We start from the raw sequence: 26,157 nt of genomic DNA, 5'->3' as shown, positions 1-26,157 counted from the left end.
TTAGATCGCTCAGGGTGTTAGTTCCAGCCGTGTAGTAGTTTGGATGCCTATGTTTATTTTGATCTATGCATCAGTTTATTGGGATGGAAATATATGATATTTGCAATATAAGTAAAGCGCACTGGCGCTCTAATAAACTAATTGATTTGTAGTTTTTATAACTCAGTCAAGACACCGAACCAGGTGTTTATTTGATACAATAACAACTGATGTATTTTTTATTCAGCACACGAGTATGCCGTGCTTATTTGCTATATATAGCATTTTTTAATGTTTAAGGTTACACGCCACTTTTGTGCTTTAACTTGAAATGTATGTAGCCAGCTGTCATGGTGTTGCTATATTTATTGCACCATTTCACAGTAATCGCTGATGTTGATTGATCTGTCTTTAAGCTGCACTTAGAAGTAATATTCTCTTAAGGTTGCTATGGAGGTTTTCTTATTAGCAAATGCATTTCAATTTGATTGGCTTGCTGTTTTTAATTGTTAAGTATAAGATATCCTGACCTAGTCTCGTTGTATGTCTGATGAAGGCGAGTTATTTTAACTTGCCGAAAGCGATCACTGTTACTTGGATTTTATCATTACTTGTACTTGGTTTCGCAACATTAAAGTTGTGTTTTCATCAGCATTCTCTCATTGTGTGCAGTCCGCATTTTAGCAGACATGAAATTATTTACAAAACTTCAGCCATTCATGCTGGCATATGCCACACATGCACTGTCCCACTTCTCCTGGTACCATTGGCAATACCTCCCAATGTCACCCCTCCTTTGAAGACTCAAGCTATTTTTTTAAGTAACCCTGGGAAAAAAGTTGCTTGAGAGAAATGGGCCTGTCTGAGAACACATTAACCTATACCTATACCTTGTCTTGAGAATCCATCTGCATTGCCATTATAGTAATCTGGACTGGCTAATACAAGAGATCCTCCTAAAGCCCCTTTAAGCTTTTGGAATGCCTACTGACAGGTTGTGGTCCATACTAACTTATCTGTCCTGTTTTTCCTGTCAGGTCTGTGAGGGGAGCAACTATTGTACTATAATTGGGAACAAACTTTCTATAGTACCTCGCTGCCCCCAAGAATGTTCTCACTTGCTTTTTGGTAACAGGGCAGGCCACGCCTGCTTCCACTTTGACAGGTTCTGGCCTAATCTTACCACTCTCTACTCTATGTCCCAAGTAGGAGACCTCTGCCATACCCAGCCGACACTTACTGGGCTTAATGGTCAAACCTGTGCTTTGCAGTTTGCCCGGGACCTCCCTGACATGCTGAGGCTTCATTATGTTAACAGTACAATTTGTAATCCTGCCTCCTGCCTAGCAGGTTTACTGTGTAATTGACATTATTGGCCTTCCTTGCCACTTTGAAGGGTCCCTTCCAAGCTGCCTGCAGCTTATTGTGTCTGAGATAAATGAGCACCATAACCTGTTGTCCCACAGCATATTCTTGGGCTTGACCCTTTCTGTCATACCAAACCTTTTTCTGCTGTTGGACTGCTGCCAGGTTCTCCTGGGCCAAACTCATGAGCTCCCTTAGCCTTGTCCTGTGGTTGAGGACATATGCCACAACAAATTCCTTGTGGGATTCACACTCACTCTCCCACTCACCATGAATCAAATCTAAAGGTCCCCCTTACCCTATGCCCATACAGCAACTCAAAGGGTGAAAAAGCTGTGGATTCCTGGGGTACCCCTCTGTATGCAAACAGTAGATGGGGCAAATATTTGTCAGACTCTCTCTTAATCAGTCTGCAAATGCCCGTAACATGGTCTTTAGTGTACAGTTTAAACTCTCCATAAGACCATTAGTCTGGGGATAGTAGAGGGTAGTGTTTAGGTGCTTCACCCCACAATGCTTCCACAGACAATCCAGCAGGTCTGACATAAAATTGGCACCTCTGTCAGTCAGTATTTCTCTCGGGAAACCTACTCTGCTGAAAATCGTTAAGAAAGCATTTGCCACCTTCTCTGCCTCAATGGAGGACAGAGCCACTGACTTAGAGTATTTGGTAGCATAATCTACTACCACCAGGATATACTTCTTCCCTGTGGAACTTGGGGCACTCAGAGTCCCCACAATATCCATTGCTACCATCTGAAATGGCTCCTCAATCACAGGCAAAGGCATCAACTGAGCTTTGGCATTGTCTCCTCCCTTGCCTACCATTTGGCACTGCTCACAGATCCTGTAGTACCCTGTTACATCCCTTGCAATCCCAGGCAAATAAAAGTTCTGCATAAAACAACTCTTGGCACACTTTATACCCATATAACCTGCAAAACGAATGTCATGGGATATGGCTAGAAGTGCCAGACAGTAGGCTTTGGGCACTACCAACTGCTTTATTACCTCACCCTCTAGCCCTCCCTCAGTTGTCCACTCTCTGTACAGTAAACCTTTGTTTCAGTATACAGACTCCCCTTTTCCTTGAGCATCAGGTGCCTCTTTATTTACCTCCCTCAAGCCTTGTAAAGTAGGATCCGAAAGCTGAGTCTGTTTCAAATCTATCTTTGTAACTCCTCCTAGCTCCCCCTCCACAGAAAGCTTAGTTATCTTCTGACAGTGGTGCCCCACTGACAACCAGAGTACTACCAATCACCTTTGTCCTTACAGTCACATTGTCCATGGGAAGATCAGTACCTACCAGCAGCTGTGGTTCACTTTCAGGCTCACTGCCTCAAGGTAGCTCCCTCCCTGAAATAACCACATCACCAGCTCTAGCTTCAGGCATGGGGTCTGTCTGGGTCCCCTCCAGGCTACAACACCTACATGCCTGTCTCCAAGCCTGACTGCATGTAACTGCATGCACACAAGGTAGTACATTATCAAAATCATTCTGTATTAAGACATCTGCAGGGATATCCTCAAGCATACCTAACTGATTGTTCCCTTTTCCACCCTCCTAGTCAAGGTGAACCCTGGCCAAAGGTATTTGGAATGAGGTCCCTCCTAAAGCTCTAACTGGTGTGGACTGCTCAAGCAAGTACTGCTCTTCTTTAACCATTGCAGGCTTCACAATGTTTGTCAGAGGCTGTATCTCTCTTAGCAGTGGCCTGTCTTCAATCCACTAAGATAGGAGGCAAACTCCAGTGATAGTTTAGTAACTCTGTCTCCAGACAGCTTACTACTGACATGCTGTTATTCCCACTTACTGGCTCCCTCACCTTTTGTCCCCTACCTTGCTTCTATGGACATTGGTATGCTGTATGGATCCTCTAGCTACATTTAAAACATCTAGCCATGTACCTGAACTAGTGGCTTCCCCTGTTACTGGTAGACTCTGTTGGTGTGATTTAGGATGCCCACCATGGGTTCTCTCATATCCATGTGCAGCAATGGGTTTTCCCTTCTTGTGCATTGATGTTCTGTTTGCTAAGTAAAGATCCCCTTTTCTCCCCAGCTCATCTGACAGATCCTCATATTCTGAAACCAAGCAGAAAGGCTTATCGGAGTGGCCACAGTGTCACTAAAATAATTACAAGTACTCTCAAGATATTAAAAGTATTCCCTGAAAGACCAACCACAATGAAAAGGTATAAAAATATTTAGTAAATGATAATAAAATAGAAAACAGAAGAATTCTTTATATTTAGTTGCAATAAACAACAAAGTTTCAGCCACAGGAAATATAAAAATAACACAGTTGGGTAGAATCTCACTGCTGCAGAAAAAAATACCAAACTAATCTCACTGTATTATTCCAAACTGAACTAAAGAGAAAGTGTCCCTAGTTAACTCACTTAGTATTGCAAGGCAAGATGTACTGCTAAGATGCTCACTTTCACAAGACATGATGAGATGCTACACACTAACCAAACTGTACAACTAACAACAAACAACTGAACTGTGATAACTGACACAGATCTTTTATATCAGATTCTAAAAACAAAAACAGACAACAAACTGCTGCTGCCAGAGTTCTTTCCTTCAGCTGGTTTTAGAATGATATCACATCTAGTCACTTGAATCTGGCACAATACACATTCAGAACTTTTAAGATTCTGTTGCAGCATTTTTAACATGCAAATACATTTTTAGAAACCAAGGATCATACCCAAAAAACATATCTCATATGATGCTCCTATTTACTACTATCAATTTTCTTTATGCCATAACTCTTCTTGTTGATAGTTGCAGTTCAGGGGACCATTGAGGAGCCTAGCCCAAATTTTGAGTTCTCCCAAGACAGTGTCTTATTAACTGATTTTCTCAAGGTCACACAGTAGGTATATGAGGCTGCAAGAATCAAACCCTGGGCCCACAGAACTACAGCTCCTCTGCACCAAGTTCCAGGCTAAGCTAAAATGGCATAGGAAGAATTAAAATCCCACATCCTTGGCACAGAAAACAGCAGCATTATCTCACTACTCCAATTCATAAGTTACAAGTTGAAAAGTGAGCTGCAGGAACCAAATATTTATATGTACACACATAACCATCAATTATAGCATACACAGAGTCACACAGTAGACAAATGGAAGTGGAAGAGTTGAAAACCTCTACTTTTAACTACTAGAAGTAGTACGGTATTACTTCACAGATCTCCAGTGCCTGGCATTTTTGACTGACTGTAAACCTCAGTCATTAATCTTCAGTGATTTATCATAATATGAAAAAATGTGAGAGTGTCTGGCAGTTAATGCAGAGGATTAAGAGTCTGAGCTCTTAAAGAACTGCTTCATTTAGTTAAGGATGAAGGGTTTAAGCCAAGCCAACTTAATCAGACAGTGGTCTTGTGATGGCAGAATACATCTGTTTTAACACCATCTAATAACTGGCTGTCAGACATTATTTCTTTCTGGAAAACATTCAAACACACACACAGTTTGTCTCTTACTTATATGATGGTGATAGCATCTGCAGAGCAGCAGTTCAGGTAATCCATGCACCTTGTTTTTCCCTGTGGCCAGGCCATTAAATCATTCCTGTTTTTCCATTTAGCAATCTACCAAAACTCTACTTGCTTTGCCATTCATGGATATTGTCATGCCTTCATTCACCAAACAGATGGACTGCTCAAACACATACTTTGAGATTTGATTGAGAATAGGATGCAGACAGTCTAATAGGAAATGTGATGTCTTGCTATAATGTGTGGGGCTATTAATTATATTTATAACTTATTATTTCACACATATGTTCTATGTACATTCAGTTTCTCTCTATCCATTTAGCTTGTAATCACCTGCAAAAAAAATACCTTGTTATGTTTTAGCTATATCATGTTAGATATTTCTGTCTTGTTTAATCCTATAATCATTGTCAATTTTATCTACTTTAATGTCTTATTGTAATTGTAATATTTGAAGCTTTTCTCCCTGGGTCTCTGCTGAAAAGGGCTCTTCTGCCCAGTTGGACTAACCCAGTTAACAAATGTCAAATAAATAAATTAGTTGTGTGAAACCATACAAGTTCATGCTAGATGTAGGGGAGTTAGAGTTTATGTCCAACCAACTGACATTCACATCCCATAGTAACATTATTTTTGTGGAAATGTTATGAATATTCAGTGTAGGATGTCTTCCAGTATAGCTGTTGTGATGCCCCTGCACTGCCCCAGTAATCAAGGAGCCGCAATACTCACCACTGGCAACAGTGGGGAATATACACACTGGGAGGATGACAAGTACACACACAGTAAAGTGCAATTTCCCTTGAGAGCACACAGAGATCAGTCAGTCTGGGGCTGATTTCTCCCTCTTTTTCCAGATCCCCAATAAGACTCCCCACTGGCGCAGCTATAGGGTTGAGATCTCAGCTGAGTGACCAACCCAAAACCTCCAGCAACCTCCCTGTCCAACCAGTGCTTTGTGTCCCTGCCCAAGTAGCTGACATACACATACTTTGAGATTTGATTGATACATACACACACACACACACACACACACACACACACACACACACACACACACACACACACACACACACACACGCACACACACGCACACACACGCACACACACACACACACACACACACACACACACACACACATACCTGGGAAAGGCTGGCACAGGTTTATTAGCTATGCCCCCTTCTGCCCAGACTATAAGGTAGTTCTGGCTGCCACCAACCAACTCTTTATCAGCTACTTAAGGCCCTTAACAAATGGTTCCAATCCTACTGTGTCATGTTACTATTATCCAAATGGTAGTCTGATCAAGAGCAAGGCTATTTAGAAGTGGCCTGTACAGTGTCAGCAAACTGATATGCAAGAAGTTCTCTAAGAGGTTAAATATGTCTCACAGATATCAGCCACAAAGATAGGTTTAAATATATTTAATAATAAATAAATAGTAAAAGAACAAGATAATACTCAATAAGTAATTAGTTACATCAGAGTTCAAAATCACAGGAAGTATTTAAAACAACATTGCAGGACAGTCTCATATAAATAAAGAAACATCTAAGCTATACTTTACTATATTCCTATCTGAATCTAAAGGAGTTACTATGCCCTAAACACTTAGTTACAGAACAACACGCAGGCAGAAGTGCAGAAGGTAGTGATGTGTGGACGTTTTGAGGTCAAAGACAAAATACGAAATGCACAGTCTCTCTCTCTCTCTCTCTCTGAGAGAGTTATTAAATTAATATCAACTATTACTGCTGGGTTAGCTTGGATGACATCACTTTTTGTCATCTGACTTTAGTTCCCAAGCTAAACCCCCAGTGTAGCATTTGACATCTCCTTGTGAAAAATACATATCTCTCAGATGTTTGAAGACCCTGGAAGTCCTAAAACAATAAAACACTTCTGCATCTCAAACCTAGTAATTACTTCTCTTCCAAAACAATGCAAAAATGTCTAGCTCTAGACTTTGTGTCTGCTGCTGAACTGAAACTGAGAGATAATTTTTATAGCACAACTGTAAAACAATTTAATTTCAACTTATTTTCTTGATGTTTTGCAAGTTAACCCTCTGTGTTCTAGTTTCTACTGTTAAAATATATACATTTACACAATTACAATAGTTTATATACATTTCTATTCTAAGCCAGCAGTGCATGCTGTGGTTACATTTTAGCTTAGTACTTTACACCTTTACACATATTTCTGTATGAATTCATATCAATATTCACAAATGACATAGAATTATTTACAAAATTCCCAGATAGCTGGAATGGCAGTATTTCCTATTGTGACAGTTGGAATGTCAACAGGAGGAATATAAAGGACAGTAATACATATTTGTTTATAACTGTTTATTTTGGGGAAAGCAATAAGCAGCTCTGCTGAACTGAATTTTGGTGTTGGTTTGCTATAAGGAGAAATTTCGTAGGTACTGGTAAATTTTAAAGCAATACCACCACCTTTCCTCTTTATATGGTCATTATGGATGATATTATAGCCAGGAGGTATAACTTCAGAGTCGTTTATGCTGGGTTTAAGCCAGGTTCCAGTTACAGCGAGAACATCAGGTTTATGTTGAGTAATCCAGGCATGTAGTTCAGCAGTTTTGTTTCTTCATAGATTCCTAGATTAGTACTAGGCTAACTGCCCTTATTTATTTTATTTATTTTGTATTTGTTTACCGGGGTAGTCCAACTGGGTGGTTAACTCATTTCCAGTGGAGGCCCAGGAGAAAAGCCCCAAGTTACATTCAAGCCATAGCATGTTCAAAATACAGACATTTAAAACCACAATTATAGGAAAACATAGGAGAATGAAGTCATAGGTTAAAATACTAACATAAGGTGTACATTCAAAGAAAAATTCACACTTGTTACATAGTATAAGAGCAATACCAATATATGCAGATTCGTCCAAAATTGCATAAGGTATCAGTCAATATTTTATATAAAAATGAATGCTAGATCCTATAGTTGAAAAGTAGTCAAGAATTTGTTAAAAGATAGAATTTTATTATGTAGAAACAGTTGAAAGTAAAATACGTTATTAGATAGCTATAAATCTGCATTAGTGTATACAAGAAGAAAAAAGAAAAACAATGATAGGAGTAGAGATGGAAGGTAGCTTAGTAGTATAGTATCTAATTATGGAAATTAGGAGAAATTTTGAATAGTGTTATTATTCAGTCAAGATGGCCTTGTCGGCCATTTTGAGCTTAACCAATTACCTCATGTGAAAATTGAACCCCCCGCTTTGGGTTTGTAAGGTAAACACCTTAACCATTATGCTAACCTTCCACCCTTATACTTTATAACATTTATGACAGCAAAAAGTAGATCACCAGGGTTGGGAATTGGCTGTTGTTGGGTTACAGAAGTGTGTAGAATTATTTTTTTTTTGGCACCCTTCTACTACTCAGATGTTCAAACAGTTTGATGAAAGAGACAAATGATTCAGGAAGTTTCTAAGATTTTTCAGCCCGTTTTCTAGATTTTCCAAAACTTCCTGTTCTTAAAAAAAAAAAAAAAAAAAAAAAAAACAGGAAAGCAAGCAATTCCTGCAAGCTTCCAGACCAGTCAGAGATCTAAAATAAAATGGCAAGAGAGTCCAACAAAAAAACAGGAAGGCTTCTACCTCAGAATAACTATGCCTGTATGATTCAATGTTTATACATTTTTGCACTTTGTTCCTGAGGACGTACAGCAGCCACCTGTTTTCTTTAGTTATTATTCACTTGTTGAGCTTCCTGCTTGTATAATCCCTGCCTCTAGTTTTGTGACTTGAACCCCACTATCATTGTAAAGGTTCCTTCCATTGCCATTGTAGTATATCATAAATAAGAGCCTATCCTGGCTTCTCTTTAGTACCACTGCCCAAAATAGTGCTCCACCTCCATTTGAACACATGGCATGAAATAAATATTTCACCTATATGATATCTCTTTCTGCTGCTTTACTCCTTTCCTGCATAAAATGTTTGTCTCATGAATATTTTCAGTTTTGCACCTTTTTTATTTCACTTATGATGTCACATTTAAATGTATGAGGTGTATGCTATTGGTAACTCAAAAAGATTGAAAACCGTACCTGTCCATTTCCAGTGTAAAGGGCCATCCAGCTCATCATCATTACTTATTTTACCTGCTTAGGTTTCTTGAATATGTATTTAAACCTAACTCACTTTCCTTACTGTTGTCATACCCTTTATAAGAGAGGCCAAGGTTTAAAAATTCATATAGGTGATTAAATGTATTACATGTCCATATACAACACATATAATCTCCCCTTCATTGTGTACGCACTTGTCTGTTGCAACTCTTCTTGGTCATTAGCAATGTCCATATCACTGACTTTTTTAGAAGTCTTTTATTGCTTTGGTGCTTTCTGACATTTTCTCCTGGAAGACCAGGAAAAGCTTCTTTGACATTACCTCCATTTTCTTCTTTCTTTGTTCATTCTTCCCGCCTCATAGTGCCTGTGAGTCTACCTGTCCTGGTTTTGTATTTATTTCATCCAGTCTATTCATTATTTCCTCTTTGGCATTCTTGGACTATGAACGTGTTCACATCCAAGTGGTAAACAAACCTTAAAACAGCTGGGTGAAGTCGTTTGAATTTCACCTTTCTGCTCATATTCATGGCTGGAATAGACGCAGTCCATTTCTGCCACTTTTTCGTAGAACAGTTATTATTTGCCATACCTTTCAACCTCAGAGCAAGAAATCTGGACAAAGCCAAAATAATGGGGTGCATAAGTCCAAAAGTAGGGACAGATTTTAAATACGGCTCTTATAAACTTAAAAAGTTGCCAAAATAACAGGTTTTGTATTATCATGCATTTTCTGAAGGATATGAAGTCTGAAACTCAAATGTCTGTCATTATTTAATTTTTAATTATTTAACATTTGTTTACTGGGAATGTCTGACTTGGAACAAAGCCAATTTTCAGCAGAGGCCCAGGGAGAAATGGTCCAGATACATGTCTTTATAACGTGAGAGAAAACTGGAATACCCTGAGTAACCCCACACAAACGCAGGGAGGACATGCAGACTCTGCACAGAAGGCACTCCAGCCAAGAATCAAACTGGAAAGCCTCTTGCTGTGAGGCGACAATGCTCCCACTGCACCATTGTGCCATCCAATCACTTTAATCCACAATGATTTGTCAAAAAAAAATAAAACAGAAATTATGAGGAACAGACCAAACATATGAGGCAAAAAAATGAAAAGTTGAGTGTCATGTTATCTGGAAATGTACAGAAAATATTTCTTCTTTTTGCTGATATGATGTCAGTGTGATAAGTATCAGACTTCAAAGTATCGTGTTTCTCACAGCCGAAATGTTGACTCTGTGAGCTCTATCTGTTTGTATGGTTTCCTTTGGAAAGCCAGTCCATGCACTCAAGCAATTTTTCATAAATCCCAAAGTCATTGCTTCTATTTGTTTAGGGAAAGCAGAAAATCTAAGGTTTTCTGTGCAGCATCAGTCTTCCAGTCCCACCATTTTTTTGAAATAGCTCTTCTAACATTCTGTTTTACTAACTTGTCCTGGACCTTCTCAGACATTTAAATGCACATAATTTCATCGGAGTGCTTCATTAATGCCTCTTCTATTTATAGAGGTTGTTTTATTGTTTGTCTGTATATAATCCATGAGGATATTGCTGATTTTGTAGATTTCTATGTGCATACAGTTGACTTTCTTTTCCAGTTTGTCTGCTGCGCTTCTGTCTGCTGCTGCCATTTCGGCTATGCAGTCATCTGTCGGTGCTTTGACACAGCCCTAATTTGCTATATTTGTTAATGTTTTTCTTTGCTTTTTACACTTATTCACTTCTCTTATGCTTATAAGTGCTTCGAGTCATTAGTATATCATTAGGAGTGTGTGACTATGATTTCATTTTAAAGCTGTCTTGTTCCCTTTCGGACAGAGCTAGTAAATCTCTGTGTTACCACTGCTCCTCTATACCCAGAAGTGCATTAATTCTAGTCATATTGCTTTTTGTAATGTTTCAGAGCTGTCCCTGGACTAATCTGCTATCCTGAAAAAAGGAATAGCCTAGATAACTGTACATATTTCAGATCATGTGTTTTTGATCTGATCAGAGAATACAAGTCTTTGTCTACATTTTATGATACAGTGGTCACTGTTCTCTGACCTTACAGACATACATGGATAGAAGCAAACAGTACATGGTACTAGACATTAAAGGAAAACTCCACCTTAGAACTAAAAAAAATCTTTTGTTTTCACTCTTGTCTGTTTTTTGAGTTATTTTATTCTATCAAAATCACTCTGACTGCTTCTTATAGAATTTTAATATGTTTTCTGCAAAAATGGCTGTCAATGGGGCTTGACATATCAACTTGATCTTATTTTTCTTCAAGCCTTTCTCTTTCCCATAATTCATTTCAAGTCTGCGTTATATGAGTCATGCTAGACATAAGGAAGTAGTGCTGTATTCCCATTCCACTGACTTATAATGGGATCAGTGTCAGTCATTGTCATCTTATATACTGTCTGTAACAGGACTGCTTCTTTTATTTCTTGAACGGCCCTCATTTGTGTGTGTGTCTCAGGGCTTGTTTTATAGTATACTAAGGAAACAGATGTAAACAAAATAGTAGCTAAATTGCAGTTTTTGTTCAAAGTTTCTTTTTGTAGTCCAAGATGAATTGACAGCCCCCCACCCACATACACACACTTTGGTAAATGTGCTAATACTTTACAAGAATTGCAAGAAAAAATATATTTTCTGACTCTTCTCTAAATGTCACAGACATCTTTGATACTACGTTCAAGTCATCTTAATATATAAAGCAGTATAAACAACAAACATTTAAAGTTTAAAGCTTATCATTTCAATACTGTGATGCTGCTTATGTAAATTTGTCAAAAGAGTTGACAACTGCCTTTGAACCATTGATTGATCTACTTGCTCTGTTTTGCTATGAAAGGCATGGCTGTGAATCAGTGAAAGTTTTCTTCTCTGCAGTAAAGACAATGGAAAGCAGTTTCACACCTCTCTGTCTTGTTTACAGTAGCCTGAGCTCCTGACTTCAACTTTGTGTGTGTTTGTGGTATGTCATGCAGATGTAGACAAATTAATCTGCAACTTATGTGAGAAATTAAGCTTATAAAAAGTGGGTGGTCTTTCCCTTCTTCTGATACCAAAGTGAGGAATTTAAAGTTTTATAAAGTACAAACAGGTTTCAGGTACCTACACAGTAATGGAATCATACTGTAAGGAGAAAAGCAACCTAAGAGTTAAACTGTAGGAGAAGGTGGAGTTTTCCTTTAAGAAGTGACATACCTCATGGGCAGGCAAATAAATGTGAGGGCATGTTATCCAATAAAAATTGTTGGTGTAATTATTTGAATTTTCAGTAAAGCAGCTGAAAACTAATGTAAAAGCAAAAGCTTGCGGCTCAAGGGTCTGTACCTGGTTCCCCAAGTATGCTATAGTTTGCTGTGAAGAGTAGTAAATCATAAATAGCATGAATATTTAATCTTTCCTTTAGTTACAACACTTAATGTTTTGGAGAGAGACAAAGGTATTTTTTTTTTCCGATTTAAGTTTAGTGTTGCAAATCCTGTCTTAGATACATCCCAATTGTACAGCAAAATGTACAAAATGCAACATGTGTAAATGAGCAGACTAGACTGGCTCTTCATACAATGAACAGGAATACATTGGTTATTTTATTATGTTAAGAAAGATGAAATAATTATGTGCTGGCATCATTGTTCTTTTAATATCACCCTAGAACTTGTAATATACAGTATTTTATATTCTTCTGTTAAACAGGTAAGTTCATTAGACACGTGTCCCTTTGCAGAGATGATCTGGAAGTGCTGTCTGATTAAGTGACTTGCTCAGAGTCACACACTAGGCAAATGGAGGTAGTACACTATTTCAGATGTGGTGCTGCCAGAAGTACTTTTGCAGTGGTGTGCTATATCCATTGATACCTTGTAGAGACTTCAAGAATTGCTTTCCCCTCGGAACAGGTACAAGCTAGATGAGACAAAACTTTAACAGGACGAGCTGCTTCATCCATCCTATAGTTAAATGTACTTACAAGTATATAATATAACAGATCATGCTTTAACTCTCCTGCACTAACTGTCATATCCCCCTCTTAGTTTTTTGAGGACTATGTCATATTTGGCAGTCTGTGCCAGGTCTGCCAAATCTCACTCAGTTGCTCAACTAAGATAGTAGTACCTGCTGATGAGTTCTAATATGAATCATTGTCATTGTAAAGGTCCTGAGCAGATGAGAGATTATTCTGTGCATGAGTGTTATGAGTGTTCATGGTGTAGCATTCATTCTGCCTACATGCAATATGTTCCCTTAAGATTTATTTTCTAGCATGCATCTTCAGTTTATGGTTGTCCTGAGTGACTATGCTGTGCTTTTTCGACTTTTAAAGGTTAAAGTGCCTTTTATATTTGGCATTGCTGTTAGCAGAGAACACAAAACAGCCTGAGGGATTTCAAGGACTTCTTTAAGTGGCCTATGTCATTTAGTAAAGGCTGTAGAGAAGACGTTTATGCTTCTTTGTTGTTCTAAAGGCAAGGATGTTTTAGTTCTGGTGATGTCCTTGTCTTTGTTTAGGACAAAAACACATTAATTAATTTTAAATTGTGCTCAACTGAATCATGCATGTTGTGGTGTGGAAAATAAACCTTACAGTTTGCAATGGACATTTGTTGTGAAATCTTTGCTTCTGTGGGCTGTAGACTCCTTGGAGTTCAAGGTGGTGGTTATTGCTGTTAGCAGCACCCTTTTCTCCTACTTTATTTTTTCATCAGCATGTCTTCCATATGCAGAGATGTGCTACTGCACTCCTCCACTTTTTTAAAAGTACATCATATATGATGAATAGCCATGCTATTTACCTACTGCATGGTAACTAGCATACAAGGCTGTTCTTAAGTATGGGTTAGGCTTTTTTTGTCGGTTTACCTTTACATCGTCGATCCCAATATGGGCAAAATGACTTCCGCAAATACCGAAGTGCGAACGTCTCAAACGTCAAATTCTGAATAAGCAAACGACAAAACCTTGCCCCTGGTGTGGAGGTGTGGCACGGCCGGAAATGTCGAAATATTTTCGACATTTAAAATGTTTTGCGGTTTTGGTTCACTTAAATGAGTCGATTAAGTGGCCGGTCGACGAAGTGTGATCGACAATATAAAGGTAAACCTTTTTTGTCACTGTAATCCTAGATTACAACAGTTTATTTTCTTATGTTATAATAGTCATTATAAAGGTAAATATATAAGCAACTATTACCTTTGACATTTGTAATAAAGGACAAATTTGCCTTTTCTTAAAGCGAATACTTAAATGCTTATTGCTTGTTTACAGACTGAATGACATACTGTCTTAACTGTATAGCATTATATTCTAATCTGACCACGTTCTCTAAAAGTCAGATTTCTTATGTAAGATATAAGCAAGTAAAGTTATATACACTTGTCTAAATTTCAAAAACCTCCTTAACTCATACCTTTACACTAACCATCTTTGTAATTGCTATGCACCCCCCCCCCCGAAGCTTCACCCCAATGGAGACTTTATTCCCTTATGACTCTGATGTTCACTGTTATTGTTTTCTTCCAATACTCACTGTACATAGTGTACATAATACTACTTGGTAAAAACCTTGCAATACTGTGCTCTAAACTTGCTCATTGATTCTATTGTACATATCGTATCTAATATGTAAAGCATGTTTCTCTATTATTATTGACTTTTTTCTCACTATGTAACCAAATATTTTCACTTTGTATCCAAAAGTGATGTACTGTATGGAGCTTTTCTCCCCAGGACTCCACTGAAAAGGGACACCAGTTGTCCAGTCAGACTATCCTGGCAAATAAATGTTAACTAAATAAATAAATAAAATAAATACTGTACTGTAAAACACTATTTTTGAAGAGTTCCATCTTGTTTGAAACTGATTTTGTGATGTGACTCATACTTGTGTGGTAAAACATCTAGATGCATCAGTTTCAAATGAAGGAACTCATGTGCTTGCATTTGTGTGACATGCTAGATAATATTCAACATGAAAAGTGAATTTTACTTCTTTTTTATAGCAAGTCTGTCTGGTTTCTATACTTGTAAACTAAAATTACCATCCACACTGCTACTGTCAGGAAAGCATATGAAATATTGAAAGATCAGCTCAGCGATCAGAATATCTTACATGTGCAAGTGATGGGTGGCCTATCTCTTCAGAAGTGTAGCTAAGGTGGGGCAAAGTGGATAGCATACCTATCAACTTTTTTGAGCAAGAAATCTGGACAAAGCCATAAGGAAAAGTGGGACAAAGGCCCAAAACTAGGGTCAATTTTTAAATATTGCTTTTGGATGGCGCAGTGGTGCAGCGGTAGCATTGTCACCTAACAGCAAGAGGTTCTCCATTTCAATTCTCAGCTGGAGTGCCTTCTGTGTGGAGTCTGCATGTCCTCCCTGCATTTGTGTGGGTTTCCACCAGATGCTCCAGTTTCCTACCATGTTTCAAAGACATGGGTTTGCAGCGTTTCTCCTCAGGCCTCTGCTGAAAATTGGCTTTGTTCCAAGTCAGACTTTCCCAGTAAACAAATGTTAAATAAATAAAATAAAATACAGTAAATAAATACAAACTTAGAAAGTTGATAGAATTACAGGTTTTGCATTAGAATGACTTTTTTGAAGAGTATAAAGTCTGGAACTCAAATGTCTTTCTTTATTTCCTAACTTTAATCTTTAATGATTTGTGTGCCACTAATTTGCCAGAAAACCACAAATTTATGAAAAACAGACCTAAAACATGAGGCAAAAATATGGACAGTCTGCGAAAATCTGTACAGTTGAGAGGTATGGTGGATAGCCACAAGAGGTGGAAGGTGTCATGGGGCACAATCAGTAAATGCTGTTATTACTGCATTTGCAGTCCGAGCTGAGGCATTTTAGAGCACCATGCTTTGTAGAGACTGTACCTGCATTTAAAAATAAATGCTAAATGCCAATATTGCATTGTTGGTCAAGGGTGACTGTGTGTGATATTCAGACTTCAGACCCTTTTTACATCTTTAACAAGGGATGTGCTACAATTTACAAAGAACATACATTGTTTTGTCCTGTAGTTCAAGCTGTGGGGGTGAGAGATCAGGGAGCTGCAGAGGGTGACAGAAAAGCTACCAACAGTTCTGCATCCTTCTGTAGTTAAGTGTCATTGTTGTTGCTTCCATTTCACAGACACACACACACACACACACACACACACACACACACACACACACACACACACACACACACACACACATGCACACACACACATGCACACACACTAACATTGTCTCAAATCTTTGACAGCAACTTACCTCTGGAAGACATGGGGTTCACAGTAAGATGTTATAAGATAAATCTATGTATGGCTAGCCGAAGCACCAACTTATTTTTCATTAAATACCTAAGAGTAAAATGTATGCTAATGGACGAGAACCAAATACTAAATTAAAAAACTTCAGCACTGGGTGTGGGGCTCAAGAAGGCACACTCAGAACTAACAACTATATTCTCATAGTATAGCAATATAATTTATCTTTGTTTGCTTTTTAAGACTTTCATTTAATTGACTAATCAATTAATTAATTTTAAACAGATACTGTCCTAGTGGCCACTTATCATCTCATAGTCAGTTAACCCTGCCTTAGGCACCAAAGGATGTGAATATTCACAGAAATTAAATTATTTTCAGGTGATTTATTATTGATAGAGCATTGTTCCAGCTTGCTAAACATTACTGAGGCTAGAGTTGCTTGGCCCCGTATAGCCTGGCACCTATGCTGCTCTGGAGAAAACAGTTTTGAAAATGTTGGCTGCATTAGGTCCTGCTTCCCTGCACTACTTTATTGACAAGTCAGAGCAGACTGCTGACAAATATATTTCTGATAACTGCACTGCAAACATAATCCAGAATACAGTAATTTGGCAGCCTTATATTTATGTGTGTGAGTATGCTGGGGATAGGAGGATAGTGAAGAAATGTCTGTGTGTGTGTGTGTGTGTGTGTGTGTGTGTGTGTGTGTGTGTGTGTGTGTGTGTGTGTGTGTGTGTGTGTGTGTGTGTGTGTGTGTCTATCTGTATGTATATGCCTGTCTGTTTTTCTGCAACTTCTTTGTATGCTTGTATATTGCATTTATGACCCAGGTCATTCCTGAAAAGGGTCCAAGAAAGACCAGTTAATTTGCCTGCTTAAATAAAATCAGTTATGTTTATATCAGGGATATCAACCATTTTTGAGATAGTGATGATAGTTAAGAGGCTGGCTTAATAATTGGTTCCAGATTTTGGAAGTGGTAGTCAGTTTATTTTTGGAGAGAAAATGGTTATTGTTATTTTTTGAAACTTATGTATGAACAATGTATGAAAAGAAAGCTCAGCAAAATAATAGCATTCCATAAGATATTTTAATACCTTGTATAACAATCATTTTCTCAAGAAACAGATCTAAACGCAAATCCTTCCCCCTCTGTATCAGTGCTATTGCTTTATACTATTTTCTCACATTACATTATGATAATACATTTCTCATTTGTTTGCTATAACACTCGAGCTATGGCTGAAAGAGGTCCTTTGCAGATCAGTTCACTACCCTTAACAATAAACTTAATAAATGATTTAATGAATGAATAACCAAATAACTAAATACCGTTTGGCAGAGTAATCAGCCTTCAAAGTTTGGACTACATCCTGGACCACAGTGAATGGACTATACTTACAGCAATGTTATAAAATAGCATAGTTTAGTATATAAAAGAGTGAAATCAAAATTGCCCCAATCCAGACCCTGCAGCCTACCCATACCATGTGTATCATTTTATATCTATAACTTTAAGTACCATGTATTCATGTAGCATGTTCATGGGATAGATAGTGCTCAAAACCGACAGCTGAGACAGTATATAAGTATGTGCACATATATACTTGTAAGGCAGTTGGACTTTAGATATGAATCCTCCATTTATAAGGCTGTTTATTAAGGTAAAATGTAATTATTTGTCTGTAACTTATGAGGTACTCAATTATGTTCATAGGTTCATAGATTAGTACTAGGCTAACTGCCCTTGCAAGCCATTTTAAGCCTAGCCAATTATCCCTTGTGAGACTCAAACCCTGCACCTTGTGTTTGTAAGGCAAACACCTTAACCATTAGGCCACCCTCCCCTATTGTGAACTATTGGTAGTTGTATTGGAGGTTCTGAAACCTTGACTTGATATTATACATTTTTGTCTGTTTTTCATCCCCGCTATCTGCTGAACATAAGCCCCATCTTGGTCAATTGATCCTTTTATTTCTCCTTTGCCAACAATGACAGCTGACCAAGAGGGGCCATCATTCATGCAGCAATCAGCGGGTTTCTTATTTTTAGCCCTAACCCTGTGGCGCATGCCCAGCAACATACTACAGCATACAATGGGCATCAGCAAGAGCATGCCACTCACTTCTGAAACTGATACAACTCCTCACGATTGCTCTTATCCTAAGAGCCAGTGTTCCTATGTGGTCCCTGGTCTCCAGTGGGCACTTTACCATGGGACCACATGTCCCAGACATGTGCCCCATCCCCCTCCTTAAAGAGAGTTGAGCTGGAAATGCTGCAACATTCCACCATTCCTCTGCCTGTTGGTAGTTTAGATATAATTTTAAATTACTGGGGAAACAGCATTCAGATGTTTTACTTATTTATAATAGTGGTGGAATACTGGAAGAGTTTGTCAAAAGTGTGATAGAGGCTTTGCTTTAGGACTGAGTGCACTGTTACCTTCGATTTATTTTTTTTAGTGTGAGGAAGGGGCAATAGACCAAATTTAATATTCACCCCCCCCCCCTTGGTCAAATTTGTTCTTACTGAAAATAAGAAAGTTAACATTGGAATCCTATATAATACAGAATGAAACTTTAAAAATTATATATGAATATAGAAGAACAACATATAAAAACTTTATACAATATCTGCATCATGATAATTTCATTTGAATAACAGAACCACACCTTAAAAAAGAAAGCTAGTAATCCATGGTAATTAGTATGATGTAAGTAATATGATTTACTAAGCTTGGGAAATAAAAGCAGAACATGACAATGATAATATTGTTTAGGATTATTAAACTTCTACAAGGATAGATAATATACTATATTAACTATAATAAGCAAGTTTGCATACAAAACATATGCTATTTCTCTTTATGGGCCTCTTATATAAATATAGTTGCTGTATGGAAAAATATTTGGAAAAGGGCTAAAAAATTTTCTTCACACAGAAAAGGACAAACTAAATATTTACATCTGATGTCCTTTTCATTCTTCCTTACTAATGGGTTTGGATCCAAACCTCAGATCCAACTCGTCCACATATCCTAGATTTTGGATCCAGCTCTCAAGCTCCTCCTTCTGCCCATAATGCTCTACTCTATCCCCATTGCCTCAGATCTAGTTTGCCACCATTGTGGTTAGATGTAGGTTCTACTCCCGAGCATAGTAAGCAGTTTTTTTTTCTTGTGATAGTTGTTAGTTAATTTGATATAGGTCTTCTTATAACTTGTTAGTCTCTTTCTATATCCTACCTCTTAGTGGTCGCTGGTGTTAGGATTTTTTTCTGCACTTTTCTTGTCTCTTTGCTCACCTTTGAGCAGTCTTTGTACTATTGTTCGTATTCCTTTTTTTCTTTACCTCTTCAGGTATTTTCCTTAGGATGCCATAGCTGGTATTTTTTTCTCCCTTTCTGTCTAATAGCTACATAAAAAAAAGAGTTGTTGTTCTTGTTGTTATTGTTTCTTTCCTTAACTCTATGGTATTCACCTCTTAACCCTGTCAGAGAAACCAACTAGTTTTAAAAAGTGCACTTCTTGATGGCATAAGATCCCAAACTCAGATGCCCACAAGAAGTGTGTGTATTATCTAGGAATGGGCCATCTTAATGTGGCCTGTTCTGTTTGTGCTACATTTAATCCTAGAGCATTGTCAGACAGGCATAACAAGCTTATTCTTAAGGGCTTACTTCCAGCTTCTTCTGGGGCTCACACCCACTCTAAAATGTCCAGATCCATTTCTTCAGATGCTAGAAAGAGGTCTCCTGTGAAGTCCCCAAGGGCTTCATCGGAGCTGTTGGAAAAAATCAGAAAAAATTTGGATCTGACCTCTTTAGATCTGAAACCTCCTGGGACTTCCTTGGATCCAAAGCCTGTATTTGGATCAAAAAGGATCATCTCCTATTGTCATATCCCCTTTACTGTCTACTTCCTCTTCTTCGGATCCCAAGTCCTTGGATCAGAGAACCTGTTCAGCTCATAGAAGGCGTATGCCAGAGTATGCAATGAAGCCTGTTTCCCATCTCTACTCACTCAACTTTTTCATACTCCGAAGAAACACTCTTGAACTCTTTCCACATCATCTTCTAGGTCTTCAAGAAGTCTGTTAGAGGCAGATGTGCATAGGACGATGTGTAAATTCCTCATAGCTCAGATCCAGATGGAGGTTCTTCCAGCTCTGCCCCCAACTCGATCCATGAGTGTTCCTACTAAGTCTATTGTTTCTCCCTCTCTGATCTGACCAGTGGTTTCAGAGTCCCAGGATCCGAGATCATAAAGAACTTTGACGTTAGATCCAAGGATAGTCCATTCATCCACTCCGATGATTTCACTGACTGGCTCTGCTCTGATACCCTCAGATCAGAGTGGGTCTCGGAACCGAGATGTTGATGCCAGAGCCAAAGCTTTGGGTTTGGCTCTGTTTTTGTCAGAACCATCCCTTTGTCTTGGAGCCTTGGCCCTAGACAGCTTGGATCCAGTTCTTCCCTTGAGGCTCAGATCCAGGGGTGGCCCTGACCTGCTTTCTTTGGAAGTTTCAGCTCTGAGAAGGGAGGAAAGGGTTTCCCCTGATCCCTCAGCATTCAAGGTGGTAGAAAGGGGTTTCTCTAGTCATAGAGAACCGTTTTCTCATGTCTTGGATCCTATCCCCTTCCCCTCATTGTCTCCAAGCTCTGAGTCTATCAGATCTGCTCCACAGGGATAGCCAGATCCAGTTAGTCTCCAGGCAGTTCCACAAGAGGAACTCCCCCTGTCTTCCAATACCTCCCACAACATCCCACAGAGGAGGTTCCTTGGAAGAGGAAGTGTAAGAGGAGAAAAGACTCCCCCATGGAGTCTCTCATGGAAGACACTGATTTTGATGAGGGAGAAGGATTCCCCAGATCACCACCTGATGACATCTTCTTTGGAGATATTCTAGAAATTTGCAAGCAGAAAGGTGTCTGGTTGTCCCACACTTATTCTGAGGAATCAGCGTTCCTGGAGGCTTTTGGTGCTGGACCATCTACATCTTGAGTGACCCCCGCCCCAGGCAGATGAACTTATTAATCTGGCTTCCCACTGGGCATTGAAGAAGCGGGACACTGTTAAGCCCTTACCCAAGTGCCCAGACACATTTTTAGTTCCTCCTTCAGACCACCTTCACTGGATCAAAAGAGTCCTCGATGCGGCTATGGGACTTTGCAGAGCCTTTTAAGATGTCCTTTATTAATGCCCGTTTTGATGGCACTTCTTTGTTTGGGCCATCAGTTAAAGATATGCTTACCCACAGTGAAAAGGTTAGAAAGACCCTGTCTGCCATAGGAATAAAGTTTTCTACCCATCAATGGACCTTCTCCTGAAACCAGAGAGGTGGTAAGAATATATGGTTCCTAATATCTCAGGGGCCTTTCCAGGATTCATTAGGGGACAATTCCTCCAGAGGCAGAGGAGAAAATTTTAATGGCAAACATTACCCTAGAGGCAGAGAAGGCCCACAGAACTACAGATTTAGGGATTCCTTTTTAGATGGGCCTATCAGTGCTCCTGAAGTGCTGCCTGAGTGTTCATCTCTGGAGGCAGTCAGGGGTCATTTCTCTTTGCACCTAGATGCCTGGACAGATATCCCAAAAGATTCCTGGGTGCTAAAAATAATGTCCAGAGGTTATTACATACCCTTTTCCCTTATGTGTTGGAGGAAGAAACTTCCCAATGTTCCACCCAGTCAGAGGAGGGAAGCAGAGCAGGAAATACAAAAGCTTCTAGAAAAAAAGAGTCATCTAGATGGTCCCACCCTGCCAGATAAGATTTGGAACTTACTCACTCTCCTTTTTAGTGCCAATTTTGGATCTAAGCATTTTGAACCAGTTTGGGAAGAAGGTGAAGTTCCTAATATTCACAGTTCAGTCCATTCTGCCCCTTCTGCACAAGGACGACTGGATGTGCTCCATAGATCTTCAGGACATGTGCTATTATATAAAAATAGACAGACAATCCAGGAGGTATCTTTGCTTTTGGCTGGGAGCCAATCATTACCAATTCAGATCTCTTTGGACTCACCACAGCCCCCAGGTGTTTACCAAATGTATGGCAGTAGTAGCAGCTCACTTGAGGCTCCAAGGATTCTAGGTGTTTCCATATTTAGACAATTGGCTTCTTGCCACTCTGTCCAAGCATCAACTTCAACAAGCCAGGGAGTATTTGCTCCATATTTGCAAAACCTTGGGCATTTAAGTCAATCTTGCCAAATCACAGCTTGTTCCAGTTCAGCCTGAAATTCATTGGAATGCTATTGAATATTATGACTCAGGTGGCTTCTTTACCTCTCCACCACATTGCTTTAAGACATCAAATGCAGGATATTCTCTCTCATCCTTCTCCAGTGAGGTTAGTGCTTCAAGCAGTGGGATCGATGTCAGCTGCCATAGTACTGCTTCCCTTAGCTCACTTCTTTATGCGAATTCTCCAGTGGACCTTAGCTGTACAGTGGTCCATTCTGTGTCAGCCCCTGTGTTTTCAGATAAAACTCATCCCGATTTGCGTATGCCACATTTGTTGGTGGATTCAGTCTGACGATTTCTTTGTTCTTCTGTAACAGTGACCATGGACCCAACTAGGGGCAGGGGCATTTCTTGAGAAGGACAGTCCAAGACATGTGGTCCCCTCAAGAGACCGAATTGCATATGTTCTACAAATGAGAGCAGTCCTTTTAAAGTTTCAGGCAATAGTCCCCTCTGGGGACTATTGCAATTCAGATGGGCAATATGTTGGTAGTCTGGTACATCAACAAGCAAGGAGGAACCCTATCTTATCCCCTGTGCAGAGAGCCCATGAGAGTATAGTAATGGGCGATCTCTTTAGACCGCTTTCAAATTGCAATACGCATTCCGTAGAAAACCAGTGGGATGGCAGACAAATTGAGCAGATCTATTCTGATGCATCACGAGTGGTCTCTTAACCAGTCAGTAGTGAACATGATCTTCAGGCATTGGAGCCAACCTTGCTGCAACCTGTTTGCCTCCCCCCTCAACAATAAATGCAGCAATTACTTTGCTCTGATTTCCCCCTCAGGGGAAGTCACAGAGAGATGCTCTGCTTCACATTTGGCCCTCTGCTCTCCTTTATGCTTACCCTCCTCTTCCCCTAATTCAAAATTCTTACAGAAAGCAAGCAGGTTGAAGAGCTCTGTAATCCTCATTGCCCCTTTCTGGACTTGGCAAATTTGGTTACCCTTCCTATGGTCTCAACTTCGTTATCCTCCATGGATACTGGAGCCTCATCAGGATCTCCTACCTCACCCATCAAGCATTCAACATCCCAACCTTCTAGCCCTCAGATTAACCACATAGTTTCTCCTCTTTCAGTAATACTGCAGTCCAGGCTCTCTTAATCAGTTCATGACATTATTGTAGCATCACAAAAAACTTCCACCAAGAAAGTGTATAAGAGCAAATGGAAAAGGTTTTCTATGTGGGCTTCTAAGCAAAATATCAACCCTTTCTTGGCTGCAACTTTTGCAGTTCTCCTTTTTCTCACAAGCCGTTTTAATCAAGGGGGCCAGCTTTTCAACAATTAAACTTCAGTTGACAGCAATTTCTAATTTCCATTTAGGAAATAAATCTTTCTCCCTGGCTTCCTCTAGATTATGTAAAGCTTTTATGGAGGGCGTTTTTTTTCCTCAGACCTCCGATAAAGGATCTCTTACCACCTTGGGACCTTACAGTAGTTCTTCAAGGTTTAACTCAGAAACCCTTTGAACAGTCAGACAAATGTAATCCAAAATTTTTGTCATGGAAAACAGTCTTTCTGGTCGCAATAACTTCAGCAAAAAGAATTTCTGAACTCCAGCGAAACTCCCTTACATCATTTTTCATAAAGATAAGGTCTGTACGAACTAACACTTCTCTTGTGCCTAAGGTGGCTTCTGAAACTAATATCAACCAGTCCATTAATGTACCAGTCTTTTTTCCAAAATTTTCCAATAAAGGAGAGTATATGTTACATCTCCTTGATGTACATAGGTAACTACATTTTTATCTTAACAGGACAAAGCAATTTAGAAAGTTAGATCAGCTTTTCATATCCTTTTCATCAAATTGCCGGGTCAAGCAGTTTCTAAGATTACCTTGGACAAATGGATTACAGACTGCATTTCACTAATTTATTCTCAGAAAGACTTAGTATTACCGAGACCTCCCCGAGCACATTCAACTCAGTCCTTGGCTACTGACCTCCCCGAGCACATTCAACTCAGTCCTTGGCTACTTCATCAGCTTTTTGGTCAAAGACCTCTATTGACGACATTTGTGCAGCAGCCAGTTGGTCCTCAGCCCACACCTTTATTTCACAGTATAATAATAAAAACAACAAGCTCCAAACTAGCACTGGAACATAAAAAATATCAAAATAACAAAACGGTCAGTTAGCACTCGAAAAATGGACGATGTCTTATTGATGAAAGCACTTAACCATGTGTGTGTTTTAATGTGGATTTTTATTAAACTTCCATTTTTCAAGTGTTAACTGGTCATTTTTTTTCCGCACTACAAATTGAGCATCATATTCAGAAAAAGAGCGTCTTTGGTTTCAACAGTGCACTGGAATATCCTTCCAGGAGGGCCACCGAAGGTTTACGTAGCTGAGGACTCTGTCCCATTAGTGAGAAAGAATGAAAAGGACAATATCAGATTTATAAGTTATGTACTCACCATAACTAGCCATCTGTGTTGTCCATTTTATTTTCCTCACCTTCCCTCCCATCTGTACCCCCATCCTTTTTGGACTGTATTTTGAACCTACTGCTCCAGGTTTGAGCTATGTCTTTTATTTCTGTTTATTCTATTTTTCTATTGAAAAACTGGGAGATGAGGCAGCAAACTTGATCTGATGCAATGGGGATGGAGTAGAGCATTGTGGGTAGACGGAGGAGCTCGAGAGATGGATCTGAAATCTAGGATATGCAGCTGAGTCAGATCTGAGGATCCAATCCGTACCCATTAGTGAGGAAAAATGAAAATGGACAACACAGATGCCTAGTTATGGTGAGTACCTAACTTATAATATTCTCTGCTGACATTGTCTCAGTTTATTTATTTGAATTTATATTTTCGTGATGTAATATATCATGCAATATTGTATAAAGTATTAATAAATATAAGAAAATAAATACTGGCTAGACTCTAAAAATGATTTGAGATCTTACCAGCATTTCTGTTTTTTTATATAGTACTGTTTTTTTTCCCCCATAGGTGCACAAGTTGATGACCACGTTCCAATGAGATCATCTGCTAGGATTCTTGCTCCCCCTGGTGGCAGATCCAGTGGTATCTGGTGAAACATGAAGTTTTTGTACAGAAATCCTGACGTGATGACACCAAAATGTATTTATGTTAAACACATTGAAATAGAATATTCTACAGAAGTGATTCTTTATTGAAAAACACTGTTTAAGAGTAAACCATCAAACTTTGGATTACTAAGAAAACAAAAGTCTCTTGACTGAAACATGTTTCTACAGAAGTAATTCTCTAGAAATTGCTTTGAATTTAAGATATTATGTCTTATTCATTTTGGCATGGTAATGTTAGCAAGCGTGCCCATTGTTTTCATTTAAGTCTTTTCATTTATATTTTTGAAACAAAACACTCTACAAACATTTGTAGCTACCAGTTACATGATTAGGTTCTATAAGGAAATTGTTTCCAATAATTATCCAAACAAATGAAGGGAAGATATAACCAAAGTTTGTCTGATTTATTCTATGTATACAGAGCTCTGTTCTCAAACTAAGGAGGTTCCCATATTTCCTGTGTGGCATCAAGTATGTCCCACCAATTCAAACAAAAAACAAACTTACCCTAAAAATTTGGCTTTGTCCTCCTGCAGTACCCACAGCTTTTTTTTTTCATATTTTCTTTTATCTCTATCTCTCTCATTTCCATCCCATCTAA

At 38.9% G+C, this 26,157-nt stretch overlaps 1 protein-coding gene across 3 annotated transcripts in view; it reads left to right on the top strand.

The window, feature by feature from the left end:
* Positions 1-25,862, top strand: part of DPYSL5 (dihydropyrimidinase like 5) — a 1,161,038-nt gene extending 1,135,176 nt beyond the window's left edge. For all 3 annotated transcript variants that reach the window (XM_044062869.1, XM_044062871.1, XM_044062870.1), the window contains exon 13: positions 25,456-25,862. In XM_044062869.1, the coding sequence (XP_043918804.1) occupies positions 25,456-25,541 (86 nt within the window). In that variant the 3' untranslated portion in view covers positions 25,542-25,862. The remainder of the gene's footprint in view (positions 1-25,455) is intronic.
* The last annotated feature ends 295 nt before the right edge of the window (positions 25,863-26,157 follow it).

The sequence above is a fragment of the Protopterus annectens genome, chromosome 2.part1 (assembly GCF_019279795.1).
Source record: "Protopterus annectens isolate FY-2018-M chromosome 2.part1, PAN1.0, whole genome shotgun sequence".
Lineage (NCBI taxonomy): Eukaryota > Metazoa > Chordata > Ceratodontiformes > Protopteridae > Protopterus > Protopterus annectens.
This window is presented reverse-complemented; position numbering and strand designations above follow the sequence as displayed.